Source organism: Lissotriton helveticus, chromosome 1_2 (assembly GCF_964261635.1).
Source record: "Lissotriton helveticus chromosome 1_2, aLisHel1.1, whole genome shotgun sequence".
NCBI classification, from domain to species: Eukaryota; Metazoa; Chordata; class Amphibia; order Caudata; family Salamandridae; genus Lissotriton; species Lissotriton helveticus.
The window spans coordinates 104762862-104779481 of NC_136058.1; the positions used below are offsets into that span (position 1 = coordinate 104762862).

General features: G+C 43.5%; 1 protein-coding gene across 8 annotated transcripts in view; it reads right to left on the reverse strand.

Annotated features, from left to right (window-relative positions):
• Nucleotides 1–609: 609 nt before the first annotated feature.
• Nucleotides 610–16620, reverse strand: part of PATJ (PATJ crumbs cell polarity complex component) — a 1530963-nt gene continuing 1514952 nt past the window's right edge. For 7 of the 8 annotated variants that reach the window (XM_078669616.1, XM_078669595.1, XM_078669605.1 and 4 more), the window contains one exon: nucleotides 610–4289. In XM_078669616.1, coding sequence (XP_078525742.1) covers nucleotides 4143–4289 — 147 coding nt within the window. In that variant the 3' untranslated portion in view covers nucleotides 610–4142. The remainder of the gene's footprint in view (nucleotides 4290–16620) is intronic. The other variant, XM_078669639.1, reaches the window with a different exon arrangement.

Consider the following 16620-nt stretch of genomic DNA (forward strand, 5'->3'; position numbering starts at 1 on the left):
AATATCACAAATAATATGATTCTTGACTAAGGGATTGTAAGGTAAAATGACTACTGAAGGTTCCCAGACTGATGACGGGGAATATTCAAAATATGTGAAAGATCCAATTTTGGGGAACCCTTCAGTTACTGCTGTTAGTCACAGAGAGCTAACAGCCACTCCTTGCAAGGTACAAAAGAATGTTAACAAGATGCACCAGCCGGGGTATGAATGTTGGAAATCATACTGAATTGTACATTTCCAAAGTGTTCTAGAGGTTTTGAGATTTACCAAATCAATTTGCTCAAAATTTTTTGAGAACATTATCAGATTCTGTAGCACAACCAATAAACCTAGAGTGATATGCATGTCCAAAGATGTTTGTGATGAAGTGCGCAAAAGTGTAATGTGATGAACGAGCACTGCACTATCTATTAATCTACCTCTATTTGGCAATGTTTATCTCAGTGTTGGGTCTTTGTCAGTTTTAGCACTGCAAGATGAATCTTTCAGGACTCTCTTTTCCAGACTATTTTGATGAATGTCAAGCAGTGAAAAGTTTTTAATTTGACAGTCAAACAACTAGGACCATTAAACACAGTGTTTATGATGAAATAAAATGTACACCAGTCCATGAAACTGTGATTTATTACAATATTAAGAAGTCATAAAACATTTATTTTCTCATATCGTCTTAATATACATACAACGTATCTTAATGAGCTACAGAACACATGCAACTGAACAAGTCGACAATGTGAAAACAAATTAGGCCCCACAATTAAAAATGGTCTAAGTTACTCCCATTCCAGGTTCACTGTTTCAATTTTATATAGTATCCATTTCAAATTATTAAGTCACGAAAACACCTTAACGTCTTAACATAAACTGCATTGCAAGCAAAGTGCTGATTGTATGAAGGTATAATTTATCAATTTTTCTCATCAGAAAGCGTACCATGTCATTTATTTTTATAAGAAAAAGAAAATACCAGATTACAAAAAGTAAACTGAATGTTAGCAGGTATGGAAGCCCATGAGCCCCAGGGAAATGTATGCGCTGCACAGCAGGCCAATGGATTGAATGACTTGACTTATTTATAAACCATCAGCATCCATGCTTGTCTCATCTCAAGGACGTATAATTCCACCATAAAAAAAGAAACATCATCATTAAGTAATCTTTTGGGGATTTATTTGTACAATGCTGCATAGTATAATCCACATACCGTGGAGACCAACTGCAATGAACAGGGAAATTGTATATTTCAGTCAAAGAATAAGACCTTCAGATACATATTAGATCAAGATGACCCTTTCTGTTTTGAAGTGATTTTTTTTTAAATCTGGGACTCCCAAATGTCGAGAAAGTAATGTTTGAGGATGGTGGGATCCAGACGTTTCTTTTTTGCAGTCATGAAAAGTTCCCATCAAATTTCTGTTACATGTGCGAATAACTAGCACCGAAGTGCAATTTTTGGCTAGAAAGTCGAATTAATTTGGCATTTCACCTAGTAGCTGGAAACGAAAATGTCTCATCCATTTACCTTTAACTCTGTGTACACATTTCTTTATAAAATTCCTAAAATTGTTAAATATCACTCACAAAACATTTTTATAATCCGAAAACTAAAGAGAAATGACAATTTTGAAAAGCAGACTTCAAATACATTTGAAAATAAGCAAAGTTATATAGGCACTGCGTTTTGGAATTACGAGAAAATCCTGCGTTCCAGCATTTTAATGCACTGTGTGATTATGCACAGCTCGACACAAACACAAACATATCATGACGTAAGACTAACAGGAATGAACTGTCATTGGCACATTACTACACTCTACTTGGAGTTGTGTGCACTGGAAGGTAATTGATTTACTGTTTGTGACTTGTAATGTTATGAATTACAAGTTGTTCTTGTAAACAACATATTTACGTTATGATCTATAAGCACATATTTGTTTGCATATGATTGGTAAAAAACAATGACACTAAAGATTTGATTTTTAGTTAACATTTTTTAGAGAGATTTCAATATCGACTATAACTTCACCGGCGTGCCCAGAAAGAACAGAGCAGAGGTACGGCCATGTGTGTTTCATTATAAGCCAACATGCTTATGGCCTAGTGGTGAAGAAATGTCAGTGTCTACCGAAAAAGAACCTCACTTCATTTGATGTGCAAACTGATGATGTGGAGCTTTGCGGCTTCTTGGCACTGTATGAAATATTGTAGGCAAGTGTGAGGCATATCCAAGGTGGCAGGCAATGGCACAAGAAGGTATACTGTGCCTTGAACCAGACCCTTATTTGCTCTGGTCATCACTTTAAAATATGAAATCTTGGTGTTGCAGGGTATGCAGACACAATTCATTTCCATGCTACATAACTATTCCAAATAAATCTATTTGTCTAGAAAAGTAAACACCACTTTGGAGTCTTGTCGATTTTATTTAAAAGAAAAAACAGAAATGCTGTTGTATTGGTGGTAACAGGCCTGCTATATTTTCAGAAGTGCAGGGTCGAATGCAGCAATTTAGCGCGGTTATGAAACAGAAATCTCACTTACAGAAATGGCAGATGTTGGCATACGGATTACATTCCTAGTAAATGTTATTTAATTTAAAAAATCTGTAGTCTACCTTACAGAAGTCTTCAAGAATTTAAATGTTTGTGTCTTGAAAAAAATAAATATATATGTATCTCTAAATAAAAGTAAAGAAATGTATTTACCTCAATAGTTAAGATTTGTTATTTTATATCAGTATCAAGATAGAAGTGCATTCCAGTAGACTTATACAATTTGGCAATTAAATATCATAAGTGGGGGGACATTTCTCACAGGAGACACTGATATTTCAGCTTTTAGAACATTGGTAAACTTATCTACACTACTCATGAGGATAACTAATGCTAGGAACTTTTGAGTTCGATAAATCATTTAGCGTGCTGTTATGTCCAGTAGGAAAACTACTGCATCCAATCAAAAGTTATTGTTTTACCTTTGTTAGTTGTTACTTTTGCCACCTTCCTCAGTGTGATTTAACCACAAAAAAAAAAAAGAATTCTAGTCACGGTCCAATGTGCTTGATTGAATCTATACACCAAACCACAAATGTCCATTTTCTTTGGAGTTAAGGATGGAACATGACGTTAGCTTTGGTTCTCTGTGGGTGTTTGTTACTCTAAGGAGGAGCAGGTGAAGGGACATCTTGAAAAAGATACGGGAAGGTAAGATAGTACGTAGTCTGGATCCGGATTGTCACCAGAGTCCTTCATTTAGATTTGGAAAAAAAGACACACTGCTCTTCGATAGCCGAGAACACCAAGTGCTTTAGCCGAACACACATTTGACAGGTGAAACAATGAATGCTGCCTACACAATACAGACACAATTTTGGTATTGCCAGAACAGGCATCAGTCTGAATGAAGCCCAGTCCTCCAAACCATTGTATTTGGACATATTCTGAAGGTAAGCAATACATGAAGCCAAACTAAAGTCCTCAACTCTTGGTTCAATGTGCATGTCTTTGGTGATAAGAAGATAGAAATGTTAGGGGTATTCCCAGTCTGAGCACTAACTCTTCTTAAAGAGATCATACAAAGCAGAGGTTAGCAGACCCTTTAAAATGATTTTATGCATATCCCATTAGCCATGAGCAGCTATGTGAACCATTTTGTCTTTAATGGATCTGAAAATCCCTCATGATCTAATTTCGAGTAGAAAAGATGTTCAATTTAACTGGTTGGTCCACACTAAATAGAGGAGCTGGCCTTGTATATTGATGGTGCGTGTGCAAATAGTGACAGTGGATCTGACCATCAGCATAGTGCAAGCACAGCTGAAGAAGACACCTTGGTTGGCCTGTCTTGAAGACTAAGGAAATATGCAGATGTTTTTTTTTTTTACTATCTGAATGGAAAGCACATTCAGCATTCTGGAATGTAGTTTATTAAGTGATGTAGCTCAACCATGAAACTTGGTTTTCAGACTGGCAAGTGAAGAAAGCGGCTAGTCACAACATTTTGCACACACTGCACATGTAACAGTAATGGAATTTGTGACTTCTAGCTGTAGTAGGCGATGCTGATCAGCATCCCTGGTATTGCACCACATCGAGCTCTACACATATACTTGCACGGCCCACATAGACTGTACAACACAATTATGGCAACACAGCTAATGACACAGTTCCCTTCTGACGTTTTAAAATGGCTACAGCCTGTTCATGAGTGACCCCTTCCAAAACATCTTCATTCACAGCTAGAATCTGATCGCCACGTTTCAATCTGCCATCTGCTGCAGCTGCTCCCTGGGAAAAAAATAGTGAATTAAAAGTCATTATTAGTGCAAAGGCCATCCTCCAGAGATCTCAACACACTTTCAAAGAATTGCTAAAATAACAATAACAAAGAATACATGGCTGCGCAGGTTTCCATTTAGATTAAAAGGCATATTGCACTTTCCGGTGATTTCTCTCAATGCTAACAGCTTATAGTCGAGCTAAAAAGTGGATGATAAACACGCAACCAGTATAAAACGTTTTCTAGATGGCCTACCTCAAATTCCGAACTTGAGGAAACATGTTTTTTGCCCACCTGCTGTTGATTGTATTCCAGCTTCAGAGAGGAGCTGTCTTGGCTGTTCAGGCTAGGCTGTCCCTATTGGATAAGGATCAAGGCAGATTTGCATATGAGTAGGTCTAATATGGGGTGGCATGATGGGAAAACAAATGATGGGTTGGTATGCTACCCCAAATGTTCGTCAGTGGCTAGGCTATTTGCAAGCTTTCTTCCGATTACCTTTTGTGTGTTTGATGTATCGCCGTAAGTGACCCAAGGTATGCAAAGGGATGGGTCCGAGTCATGATGCACTCAACTGAAGTGGCCCAAGTAGTGCGATAACGGTACTGGGTTGCTAGTGTTCCAGTTCAGAAAGGGGCAGCTTGGGATTTCGGACTGTATTGCTCCTATTGGAGCAGGACCATGGCTGATTTGCATATGGCTGGATCTAATCTGATGTTCCATGGTGCGCAAATGAACAATGGTTTGGAATGCTAACCTGAACAATTGCCAGTGGTTAGAATATTTACAAGCATTCTTCCGTTCACCTTTCGTATGTTTGAATTTTTTGGGAAACAAAATACGAGAAGTCTATGATGTCTACTCAGTAATAACTGTAGAAAATTAGATAATATTAGCGGATTGGTATATGCAGTCCAAAATATATACACATAAAAAATAAAAATGAATAAGTTACCATCTGAAATGCTATTTTTGGTAGAGACTATCTAATCACAGATTCTTCACCTTAGAATATTACCCAGCCATCAAACTGGATCTAGAAAATCTTGAGTGGTACCTCTTTATATCGATAGGTGACATTGCGCTGCTCCATGTGAACACCGTTTGAATCATAGGCACTACCCTGGCATCAGTTTTTTAATGACTATTTCTGTGCCAAAAACATGGAGTCACAACTGAACCAGTGTGCAGACATTTAACAGGCTTAAAGGGGAAGAACCTATATCGCAAACCTGGAAGGATGGGAGGGTTGGTGAGGAATCTGTGGTTAGATAGTCTCTACCAGAAAAAGAGTTACTGAAGGTAAGTAATTTCTTCTTCCATAGAGACTTCTAACCATAGAGTTCTTACCTTAGAATAGATACCCAGGCAATACCTCCCCAGAGGTGGGTTTGCGAACAGGCTCATACTAGGAAGTCCTGCAGGACCGTACAGGAAAAATGCCCATTTTGCTGGGCCGGACTATCCAAGCAGTAGTGCTTCGGGGGTAAGTGTGGAGGGACGCCCATGTGGCAGTTTGGCCGATGTCTAGGGCAGGTACCATGCATGCTAACGGAGTAGTAGAGGCCTTGACCCTGGTGGAATGGGCACGCAAGCCCTCAAACCCTCAAGAGGTTTCTTTTTAGCTGATGCATAGCAGATTTTGATGCAGAATACAGTCTATCGAGAGATGGTTAATTTATGCACCGCCTTGCCTTTTGGCACTCACGAAAACCAATGAAAAGCAATTGTCCAAATGGTGCTCTTTGGTGCAAGCAATGTAAAAAAGAAGCTTCTTTTGGGTCCAACCCACGGGGGGCGGGGAGGGATACATGGCGTTAGGAATGCAGGCTGTGTGATGCTTTGGCAGACGTAGAAAGTGGTTGCCACTTTTAATAGAAAGGAGGCACAAGTCCGAAAAACCAGTTTGCTCAGGTAGAAGCTGTTATATTAAGGTATGCCCAAAAGAGCTTGCAGCTCACTGACCCGCCTGAAAAATGTAATGACCACCAAGAATATTGCCTTAAGGGTCAGTAACCACAGACGATAGATAGGCAGAGGCGCGCATGGAGAACACACAAGAAATGTCAGAACTAGACTGAGGTCCCACTGCAGCATGACAAAACGGGTGAGAGGGAACAAATGCTACAATCCCTTAAGGAAACATGTCACAAAAGGTGTCTTGAATAGTGAGGGCTAATCCAACAGCTGTAAAAAGCTGAGATGATGGAAAAATAACCTTTAATGGTGCCCAAGGAAAGGCCTTGCCGGACTAACAGCAGCACAAACAATAGCAACACCGACAGGGAGGAAGAAATCAGATCAATGTTACAAGAGGAACATCAAGCTACAAATGTGTCCCAATGACAGGCATATAGATTTATTGTTAAGGGACTCCTGGCTGCCAGGATGACATCAAATCATTCTGCAGATAGAGCGTGTGCAGGTTCGGGTGCAGAATCCTGCTCTGTTGCTGCGACAGGAGGTCCTCCCAAAAAGGCAGCCTGATAGGAGGACAGAAGCTCATGGTAAGGAGCTTGGGACACCAAATCCTCCTTACATAGTTCTGAGCCATCAGAATGACTTGGTCCTGATCTTCTTGAGAAATTGGGGCAGGAGTGGTATAGGTGAAAACGCATACAGGAGTCCTGGCTTCCAGTGTAATTGGAACGCTTCTCCAAGTGAGAGATGCTTTGGAACCTCCAATGCGCTGAAGCACTGGCATTGCATCTTCTGAGTGGTGGCAAATAGATTGAACAAAAGTTCTCCCCATTAGCAGAAGAGGCCTTGCGCCACCTCCAGATGTAGATGCCACTTGTGAAGGCATCAACGGCTAAGTTGGTCTGTCCTGGCATTAAGAGACCCCGCCAGATGCTACAGGACCATGAAAATGTCCTGGTGCTGCAGTCAGGTCCAGAGGCGCAGAGCCTCCTAGTACAGGGTTCACAGCCTCACCACACCCTGTTTGTTGCAGTACCACATGGCACTTGAACTAACCTTCCATTGATGGATGGAAGGAAGGCTTTTAACGCCAAGTGAATTGCTTGCAGCTCCAGAAGGTTTATGTGAAGCATCTTCTCTGCCAGAGACCAGAGTCCTCTCATTCCTACATCCCCCAAGTGGCACCCCATCCCAGTAGTGATGCATCCGTCACCACCATTAATTCTTTGTGGGGAAGTGAGAGGGCTCTCAATTGACCTAATCGTGGGTTAACAACCACCACTAGAAATCTATTGCAGTCTCCTCTGAAATCTGGACCAGATCAGAAATATTCCCTGGATGCTGTGCCCACTGAAACATCAGATCCTACTGCAGAGCCCAAATATGTCATCTGGCATGCTCCCCAGCAGCATACAGGAGGCCATCAACCCCAGAAGCCTTAGAGTCAGTCTCACGGAAATTCAGGACAGAGGCTGAAACATTAGAATCATAGCCTAAATGCCCTGAACGCTCTGCTCTGGAGATTAGGCATGAAACTGCAGTGTGTTCAGAATGCCTCAATTGAAGGGAAGTGTCTGATAATAAGTTAGGTGTGACTTTGGCACGTTGATAATGAACCCCAGCGAATGCAGAAGATTTGCCGTAGTCTGGAGTTAGGTGATGACTACCTGGGGCAGCCTACCTCCAACAGTCAGCTATTGTAGGGGAAGACTGGAAGCCCTGACTTCGCTGATGAGCCACAACCACCGCCATCACTGAATACTCATGGGGCACTGATGAGGCCAAAGGGGAGCAAAGTGAACCAAAAATGCTCCTGGCCCACCGTGAGCTGCACGTAAAACCAGAGGGCTTGCAGGACAGGGATGTAGAAATATGTGTCCTGGAGGTCTAGGGCTACCATCCAGTCTCCAGGGTCCAAGGCAGACAGGACGAGCTAAAATGAGCATCCCAAAATTCTCTTTCCATAGAAAGGCATTAAGAAGGCAAAGATCTAAGATAAGATGAATGCCACCATCTTTTTCGGCACCAGAACATAGCAAGAATCACAACCAAGCCCTTCTTATGATGCTGGCACCCTGTGATTGGCTAGCAGAGCTTGCACTTTCTGACAAAGCAAGAAGATGATGGTCCTCCATAAGTCGTTCTGGGGATGATGGATAGGATCCCAGGAATATAAGGGCATAACTCCAGTGCACATGTTGAAACACCCACTTGTCAGATGTTATTGTTTGCCTTAAGGGCAGGTGGTGCCTGATCCTGCTGCCAAAGGGATGGGTGTGCTGCGTAGAGGACCAATTAAAGAGGTTTGGAGGCTGTGACAGCCGGAGAAATGGGGAACTAAAACTAAAACAGAGTGTGGGCTATGCAAACTCTGTGAGATCCGTGTCCCCAGCCATGAAAGGAGTGAGAAGCTTGCTGTGTTGGAGGTAAGTTTGGTATAGCGGTTGCCCATTGATTTATAGATTCCTGCACCAGACTCCATTTTCAAAGGTACTTAGTATTAGCCTGATTTCAGTTATTCCCTTTGTCAGTTTTATATTAGTTATTTTACACATTTTCATGCACGAAGGCACACATAGTTTCAACAGCAATGTTTTCTTGTTAGTCTATCAGCAACATACAAGACATGAGTCTGGCCAAGATGCCCTAGAATATCTATGTCTCATGTTTGTATGGTACATATGCGAGATATAATAGTGATGTGTGCACATAGGTGACGCCTCTAAATAATACTAGTTCCCGCTGGATTTTCTCAATGTGTTTCTGTCCTTCTAGTCATCTATAATCAGTTAGGTTATGCAGTGGTCAGTTTCTTATATAAACACTGAGATTTGACCATTCAGATAAGAGAGGTCATCGCCTGAGCTGTCTAGAGAGACATCAGATTCCAGATCACTGGTTGTTTCTTTCTGGATCTAGGTTGGGCCTATGGGGCTGAAACCGAGTTTGGCCGACCTTTAAAACACAGAAGGCTCCTGCCTCCTTTCCTTGATGACTGCAGGTCAGAGTACAAAGAGGCCCTCTGTGTGGCAGGTATGCAGAGCGACAATTGTAACACTTCACCTGTAGGTAATGTGAGATAATTTTCATGCTTTCAGAGTGATGCGTACTGGGTGCTAGGAGTGGTTTTAGGTATTAGGGACTCTGGTGCTGTGAGCCATGATAGAAACGTCAGTTTAGTTCACTCTCTTAGTAATCCTAATTATAGGTTAATATATTCTATGCTCATTGCGCATGTACTAATCCACAGAATGCAGCAATACGTTTTTAAACCTACATTTTAACACACATTGTGTCATTATTAGTACTAAGGCTTGAGTGTGACATTCTAAGTATAAAAAGTGGGCTTCCTGAATACCACTATGTCCCTGAAAGACGGAATGTTTCGTTTACCAGAATGCACACCTCCCCCATGAAATGTGGCAGGGTACAGGTCTGCAGTAAACAAGTTCCTTCTTCCTCATTGAACACAGTCCTTGTGTTATTGGGTTAGTGTGTCTAAACCTGTAGATTAAGGGTATATAACCCTAAGGTAGTTAATAATGGGAGTGCAGTCGTGGCCACGGAAGGGGAAAAAGGACTGTTGCCTGGAATCCAATTAAAGGTCAAGGAATCTGGCAGTGACCCAGCTTTCTTTGTAGGGCTAGAGTGATGTCTCAGGCGTGTCACCGAATAGGTGGGAGCCGTCAAAGGGCATACATGTCAGAGATGATTGGACATCCCCTGAAAACCCAATGGACCACAACCAGGAATGGATGAGTCAGTGGTGTGCAGTCCAAACCAAGTGGTAAACATAGCTGCAAAACGGCCACCAACCAATACCTTGTTTATTATGCCCCAGCCCTCTTCGGGAAGCATGGGCAGTAGCTTCACAAACGAACTCTACAAGGCGCGGGTATATTGATTTAAAAGTCATGCAGGATTCACCAACCGCAATGCCAAGCTGGTGAAGATGAAGATCTGCTTCCCAAAGGTATCCAGCCTCTTGGATCTCCTATACAATAGGGTAGTAGGGAATGCACTTGGGTTTACATTGGCGGTGAAGGCCTGCACTACCAGGCTCTCTGGAGAAAGAAGCTAGGAAAGGGTCTCCAGAGGCTGGGCAATGTTGGCAGGCTATTATTCTGCATACGTCAGCATCAGTGCATGGTCTGGCCTGTGACCCCAAGAGAACATAAGTGAGGGCGTCCTTAAAGGGGAGTATAGACTCCAAAGAGCTTAACCCCTAACACCTCTGTCAAGACATTGGCCTTGACCTCAATGCAGAGCAGCTGTAGACCAAGGATCTGTGCTGCCCTGTGTACCAGGAGCTTCACTGCCTACTCATGAATTGCCTTCAGACGCATGGACCTGCTGTGGTTGCAGGCCTTGTGGTCGTAGACCCACCCCAAACCTCACAGGCAAACCAAGTGCTGGTTAGAGACAGACATCTGTCCGTGACAAACTTCACATGGTTTAAACCCAGTGGGTTTGTTGGGAGACATGTCTCTATCGCTCTGGGAGGAAAGCTCAAAAAAGAGTCGACAAAAAGTTGAAAAGGTGAAAGAAAAAGGACAAAGGTATCTCTTCAGATCTGTGCTGTTGGTTTGGAAAGAAAGCAACTGATGTAATTTTGGAGTCAATTTGCATATTACATTTACTGTTTTTCCACTTGGGATTTTTAGTTTGCATTTTAATATTATGACTGTTTTGGTACGGCACAAATACTTTACAAGTTGTCTTAAGGTAATCCTGTATATTCTGTGCCATAGCTACCAGGGAGTTGAGCTCTGGTTAATTTAGTCACTTTGAGGGTTTACCTGTGTAAGGGATGTGATTATTCCTTGGCGGTGGGTAGTATCTCACCTCAAATGATAATCCAGGTTCGTTCTCCGTGTAGGAGCGCATGGACACTCCCAACACACAGCTCCTATAACATTTCTACTAGTTTGACACATTATTTAAGATATATCTCTGACTGATGGCATATATTCTTGTGGTATAACTGAGAATGCAAGCCTTATTCAACCCATGTGTTCTACGGATGCACAGAATAGCGACTACCATGAACTCTTCTAGTCACCTCTGCACAGTACAATATAGTAAACAGGGCATCAGTCTACATCTCTGCTTAAATACTAGGAGGATTACATGTTTTTTAAACTAATTTCTATGTATGCCTTGTTGCCTTGAGTACACATTGTATTTCAATTATCTTCTCTTCTGTTTCAGCCACTGAGATGCTCTATGTGTTGTGGATGACCTGCCAGTTAAGTCTCTGAGCTGTCGATGATAACTCTGACTGTATCTTCACAGACTACATTTCAAAGTTTGCGCGTTTAACCAATATGCATCTGAAGTTCCAGTGCTAGATCATCTAAGTTTATTTGGTCATAGATTGTGTTTTCAAATTGCTTTCCAGGCAAGGTGCCTAATATCTTAGGCAGCACACATTAGTGGCGCCTCTATCCAACTCTGTCATCATGTGGGAAGGCAGACGGAGAGGCAATGGAGGCTGTTGGCGCCACCTGTACACGCAGGAGCTGTTGCAAGATTCACATCTGTGGAGATTCTCAAGAGGGGTTGTCTGTGGTCAGAAAATTAAAAATTAGTATTTGACCACCAAATCTATGCTCTACATTTTTCTATTTCTGTACCATTGAATGACTACTTCCATCCTACTTAGTTAAACTGGCATGCTCATAGTTACGTTCATCATTTGCACTTTTAACACCACAACCACCCAAGGGCCAGATGCACTGTATGAATATATGAAGGCATTTGAAGATGTATCCAAACAGGAGCAGACAAGGAATGGCAAGAGAATATAATGGTGGGGAAGTGTGGGTGGATGTCATTGTCACATTATGTTTCCCACTAATAATCGTCAGAGTCCCTTAGCCTCTTTTTCTCCAGAACTGTCTAGAAAGCAATATGTAGTTGTCTATATAATGCTTTGATTGCTATTTTGAATATATTTTGATAAATATAACTAGAAAACATGAATAGTGTTACTGTGTATCCCTCATACAATCTACTATGGAAATAAAATGTGCAACATATGTTTATGCAATAAGCAAAAATGAAAAATGATTACAATGAGAAATGAAAAAGTACTCCAATTGGGCCTGGCAAAGCATCATAGCCAACAGCATGTAGTTTCTGCTGGCTCACCTGCTCAACTTAAATCCTGCATAAACCTGGGTGAAATTACTTAGAGGCATCCATTGCACTATCTGTCAGCCCAGGTCGAACCAGTTCTCATTGCTGGTCCCAGAGGTGCCCACTGACCTGCAGGGAGCGAAGCCAGATGCAGTGGCCGAGCGGTTCAATGTGGCAGAGCCACATACCCACTTAACCTTGCGAGGGCTGACAGGGCTGACAGCGGGGACATTTTCAGGGTTTATCCAACGATCTGAGTGATGTACTGCCAGATGTGAGCCATGGCAATGCTCTGAATCTACGAGGAGCACCACCAGGCTGCCTGATTCAGCATGGCGCTGCGGGGCCCACACCAAACAGATGCTGCTGGGGGAGGAGGCATCTCCTGCATGTACACTGGGACTACCTGCACGTCCTGCAACTTTGGCTGGGAGATGTGACTCCGAAGTGAGCCCGCACGTGATGGGCAGTTCCTGGTTGCCCCACACCGCCAGCTGAGCAGTCTCTCGGGGGAGAAGCAGATCACCCATGTGCAATATAGGGTGCCACCAGGGCCTGCTTTTGGACACAGGAATTCTTCCTTCTTTTTCACTGCAGCCACTAGGGACTAGGGAGCTTCCTTTGGCCATAATACTAGCAAAAAATCAACCTGTTGCTTCCAGGAACACTGGAGTCTCTGGTGTGGCGCACTCTGCATGATCTATAGAGACTAGGGGCAAGATGTGAACCCACAGTTTGTGAAGCTCGGAGATAACCAGACCCCCTCTGCCCCTACTGGCCCTTGGTACACTATAATAAAAAATTCCAAAAGACAAAATCAACCTGTTGCTTCCAGGAACACTGGAGCCTCTGGTGTGGCGCACTCTGCATGACCTATAGAGACTAGGGGCAAGATGTGAAACCACAGTTTGTGAAGCTCGGAGATAACCAGACCCTATCTGCCCCTACTGGCCCTTGGTACACTATAATAAAAAATTCCAAAAGACAACATTATAAAAATGATACAGCTAACAAGAATGAACCAGTATTCTTTGGGGTCCAATGGAACTGCCACGTATACCCAGATTGTTGAGAGGGCCTTCTAGTACCCCGGGCAGCCCCATGGGGACTCTGGTGACAATAAAGAATACTGGACACTTGATGGAGTACAAGATTGACATAATCTCTTTGGAGGGCAACCTCTAGTGCACAGACCCGACAAAGGTCACTGAAAGATCCCTCAAAACTAAAAAATCAGCTGTAGCCCCAAGGACAGAACTCAGTGAATTACAGAACACTGTCCCCTCCATCTCTGATTTGGCTCATCATCTGGACAATAGGGTGGATGATGCAGAACGAATGTTCCAAAGATGCAACCTGTCATTTGTTGGGTTCCTGGAGATCTCCCAAGTGCAAACCGCAGAAACATTCTTAGAGATTTGGATAACAGACCTTGTAAAGCCTATGGACTCTAGCAGTGTTTTATAATCAAACAGATGCTTAGGGCTCTGGCGGCCCCTCTCCGCCCATGGCTCCACTGACAGCTATCATTTTCAAATTCCTTAATTATAGAGACCGTGACCATATACTGCGAAGGGCTGAACGCATGTTGGATCTCAGATATAAAGGACCATTCATCCAGGTTTTTCCATATTAAACATAGAGAGTGCAGCATCTCAGAAGAACCTTTGACTCAGTGAAACAAATACTTAGGGCCATTGTATTAAAATACATGCTACTCTTCCCCGCTAAACTGTGTCACTCATATTGGAAACGTTTCTTTTTTTCACCTCAACATAATAGGTCTGGGAATGGCTAGAGTTGGGGAGTGCTACTGGGCCTTCTCGGTGGCAGTTTTAGGCTGCGGGGCCCAGGGCATCTCAAGTGTGCAGTGTTGATCACCAGATGGGAGACAGACACGTCAACAAAGAAGGAGGGACTAGCAAGCCAGTGGTTGAGGATGATGGCACAATTGCTCTCCTTGATGACACCTGAAGAGGTCTTTGGAAAGGGTGGGTACTGGACCCAAAGCAACTCTGTGGAAACTAGAACAATAGCATTGGATCATGGAGCCTGAGAGTGTGGCATATATGTGTAGAGTGAAACTGTTTAGTAAAGGAAGGCGAATTTAGATGCACAAAATGTTGGTTATTACTGGGACGGCTATAGGACTGTGTATTCAGGGTAGCTACGGGTGGGCCTTCTCACTGGCACTCTTCGACCTTTTTGGTTCTGGGTGCTCCTGGAAGGTGGTCATCCTCTGTGACTCACGGATATACGTTAGTATACAAGCCATTTAATATCACATAGAGGACTGATAATTACAATATGGGAGAGTGTATTTGTATTTATGTTGGGTCACTGAATTGAGCTTCTATATCGGTCAGAACTGATGGGTAGTCCAAAAGGAGGAGGAGGAGGGGAGGAGGAGGGGAGGGAGAAGGCGGAGGAGAGGAGGGAGAAGGAGCAGGAGGAGGGGAGGAGGGAGAAGGAGGAGGGGGAGGAGGGAGAAAGAGAAACAGGAGGAGGAGGAAGGAGGGGGGAGCAAGGAGGAAGGAGGGGGGAAGAGGGGGAGGAGGAAGGAGATTGTGCCTGCTTGTGGTACCTGTGTCGCCCATCTGGAGTGGAAGACAAAAGATGAAGACGAAGTCCCTATAAGGCACACTAAGTGCATAGATAACTCATAAAATGCCTCTAAGGCATATAAAATAAGGTCCCCAAAAACAGGGAAAAAGGCTATAGTGCATCCGCACAACAAACAGAATACCCACCACAGAGTAAGTATTCAGGGAAGAAAAATCAAGCAGCAAAAAGAAGCAGTGAAAGCAGACTTCCATGAGACATCAAAGGGAGATATGTTTCAGATGGTTAGAAAACGAAACCTGTCACTGACAGCATAAATGAAAAGAAAAGTACCTGCAGAAAGCAGTAAAACTACACTGGGTGTAACCTTGGAACGGGGAGATAAGCCGGACAAGTCAAAGCAAAGGGAAACAAACTGTCCCCGACAACCCTAGAACAACAACAGAGTTAAGACTCTGTACCGCATAAAGTCGAAACGACATGCACACCAAGAAAGGGAGTTACCATCAAAAAGCATGTCAATCAAAGTACTTTGCACAGGCTCTAAAAACCTGGAAGCACGCAACCATGCCCGTCGACAAAGAGCAATGGAAGAGGACATTGCCTTACCAACAGAATCGGTAGTATCCATACCACAGTGGATGCTAAGTGTGGCAGCTTGTTGCTGTCTTGTACCAGGGGAACAAGAGCATTCCGGGCTTCCTCCAGAAGGGAGGGTAAGAGGCGTTCCACAGAGTTCCACAAGGTGTGGGAGAAGCAGGTGAGCACACAAGAAGTGTTCAGAGAGCGCAAAGTAGCATTAGAAGAAGAGAAAATATGCCTACCACAAGCATCAAACTTCCTGGTCTCCCTTTCTGGAGGACAAGGGGGATGAAAATCAATATTTTGCGAGGCTAAAGCAGCCTGAACACAAAGCTTTTAGGAGATGGATGGATGAGTAGGCGAAGTCGGGAGGCACCGCAACTTCGACCACCGGCCCTGAGAGTTATCTCCAGATGTCGAAGGTAAATGACGCCCACAGGAACGACTCCTAGAACGGATGTGTGATCAGTCCCTAGAACTAGTAGGGAAGTGAGGACGATGAGAAGACTTTGAAGACTGTGACATCTGTGCCCCCAGGAGCTTCATGCGACGTTCCCTGCGCGCTGTCGGTCAGAACTGTTGCACTTGCCAGAGTCGTGGTGCTCACCCAGACACCACATGCAAATTGAGTAAGGATCCGTGGTGGACATAAGTCATCAACAGGACTCACAAGGATTGAACCCCGAAGACAATGAAGAAGAGGGAAAAAGGCACACTCCTCCATCGATGAAATAACATCAAGTAGGCCGAAAGCAGCCAGAAAAATCGCAGTGCGGATCCGTGTGTTAGCGTGGAAAAAAGGAACTGACATCAGTGAGAACTTATAAGGACTCCGTTGATATCACATCAGAGACACAATGCAGCTGCGGAGTTGCTTGACGCCCTCTATCGACACGCAGAGGTACTGCTGAGAACATTTTCAGATCCAGTCTGGAGCCTGGGGAGGATTCTAAGATAAGGAATCTGCGACTAGATGTCTCTATCAGATATGCAATTCCAGCAGGAAAGATACCAGAAGGCGATAGCTTACTGGAAGTATTCTACAAGGCACTCACCCCATAGTTGAGTGAAAAGTTGCTTGAGGCTTTAAGGAAGCCAGAGATCTGGGTGCACTTCCTCAAAGCATGCAGGAGG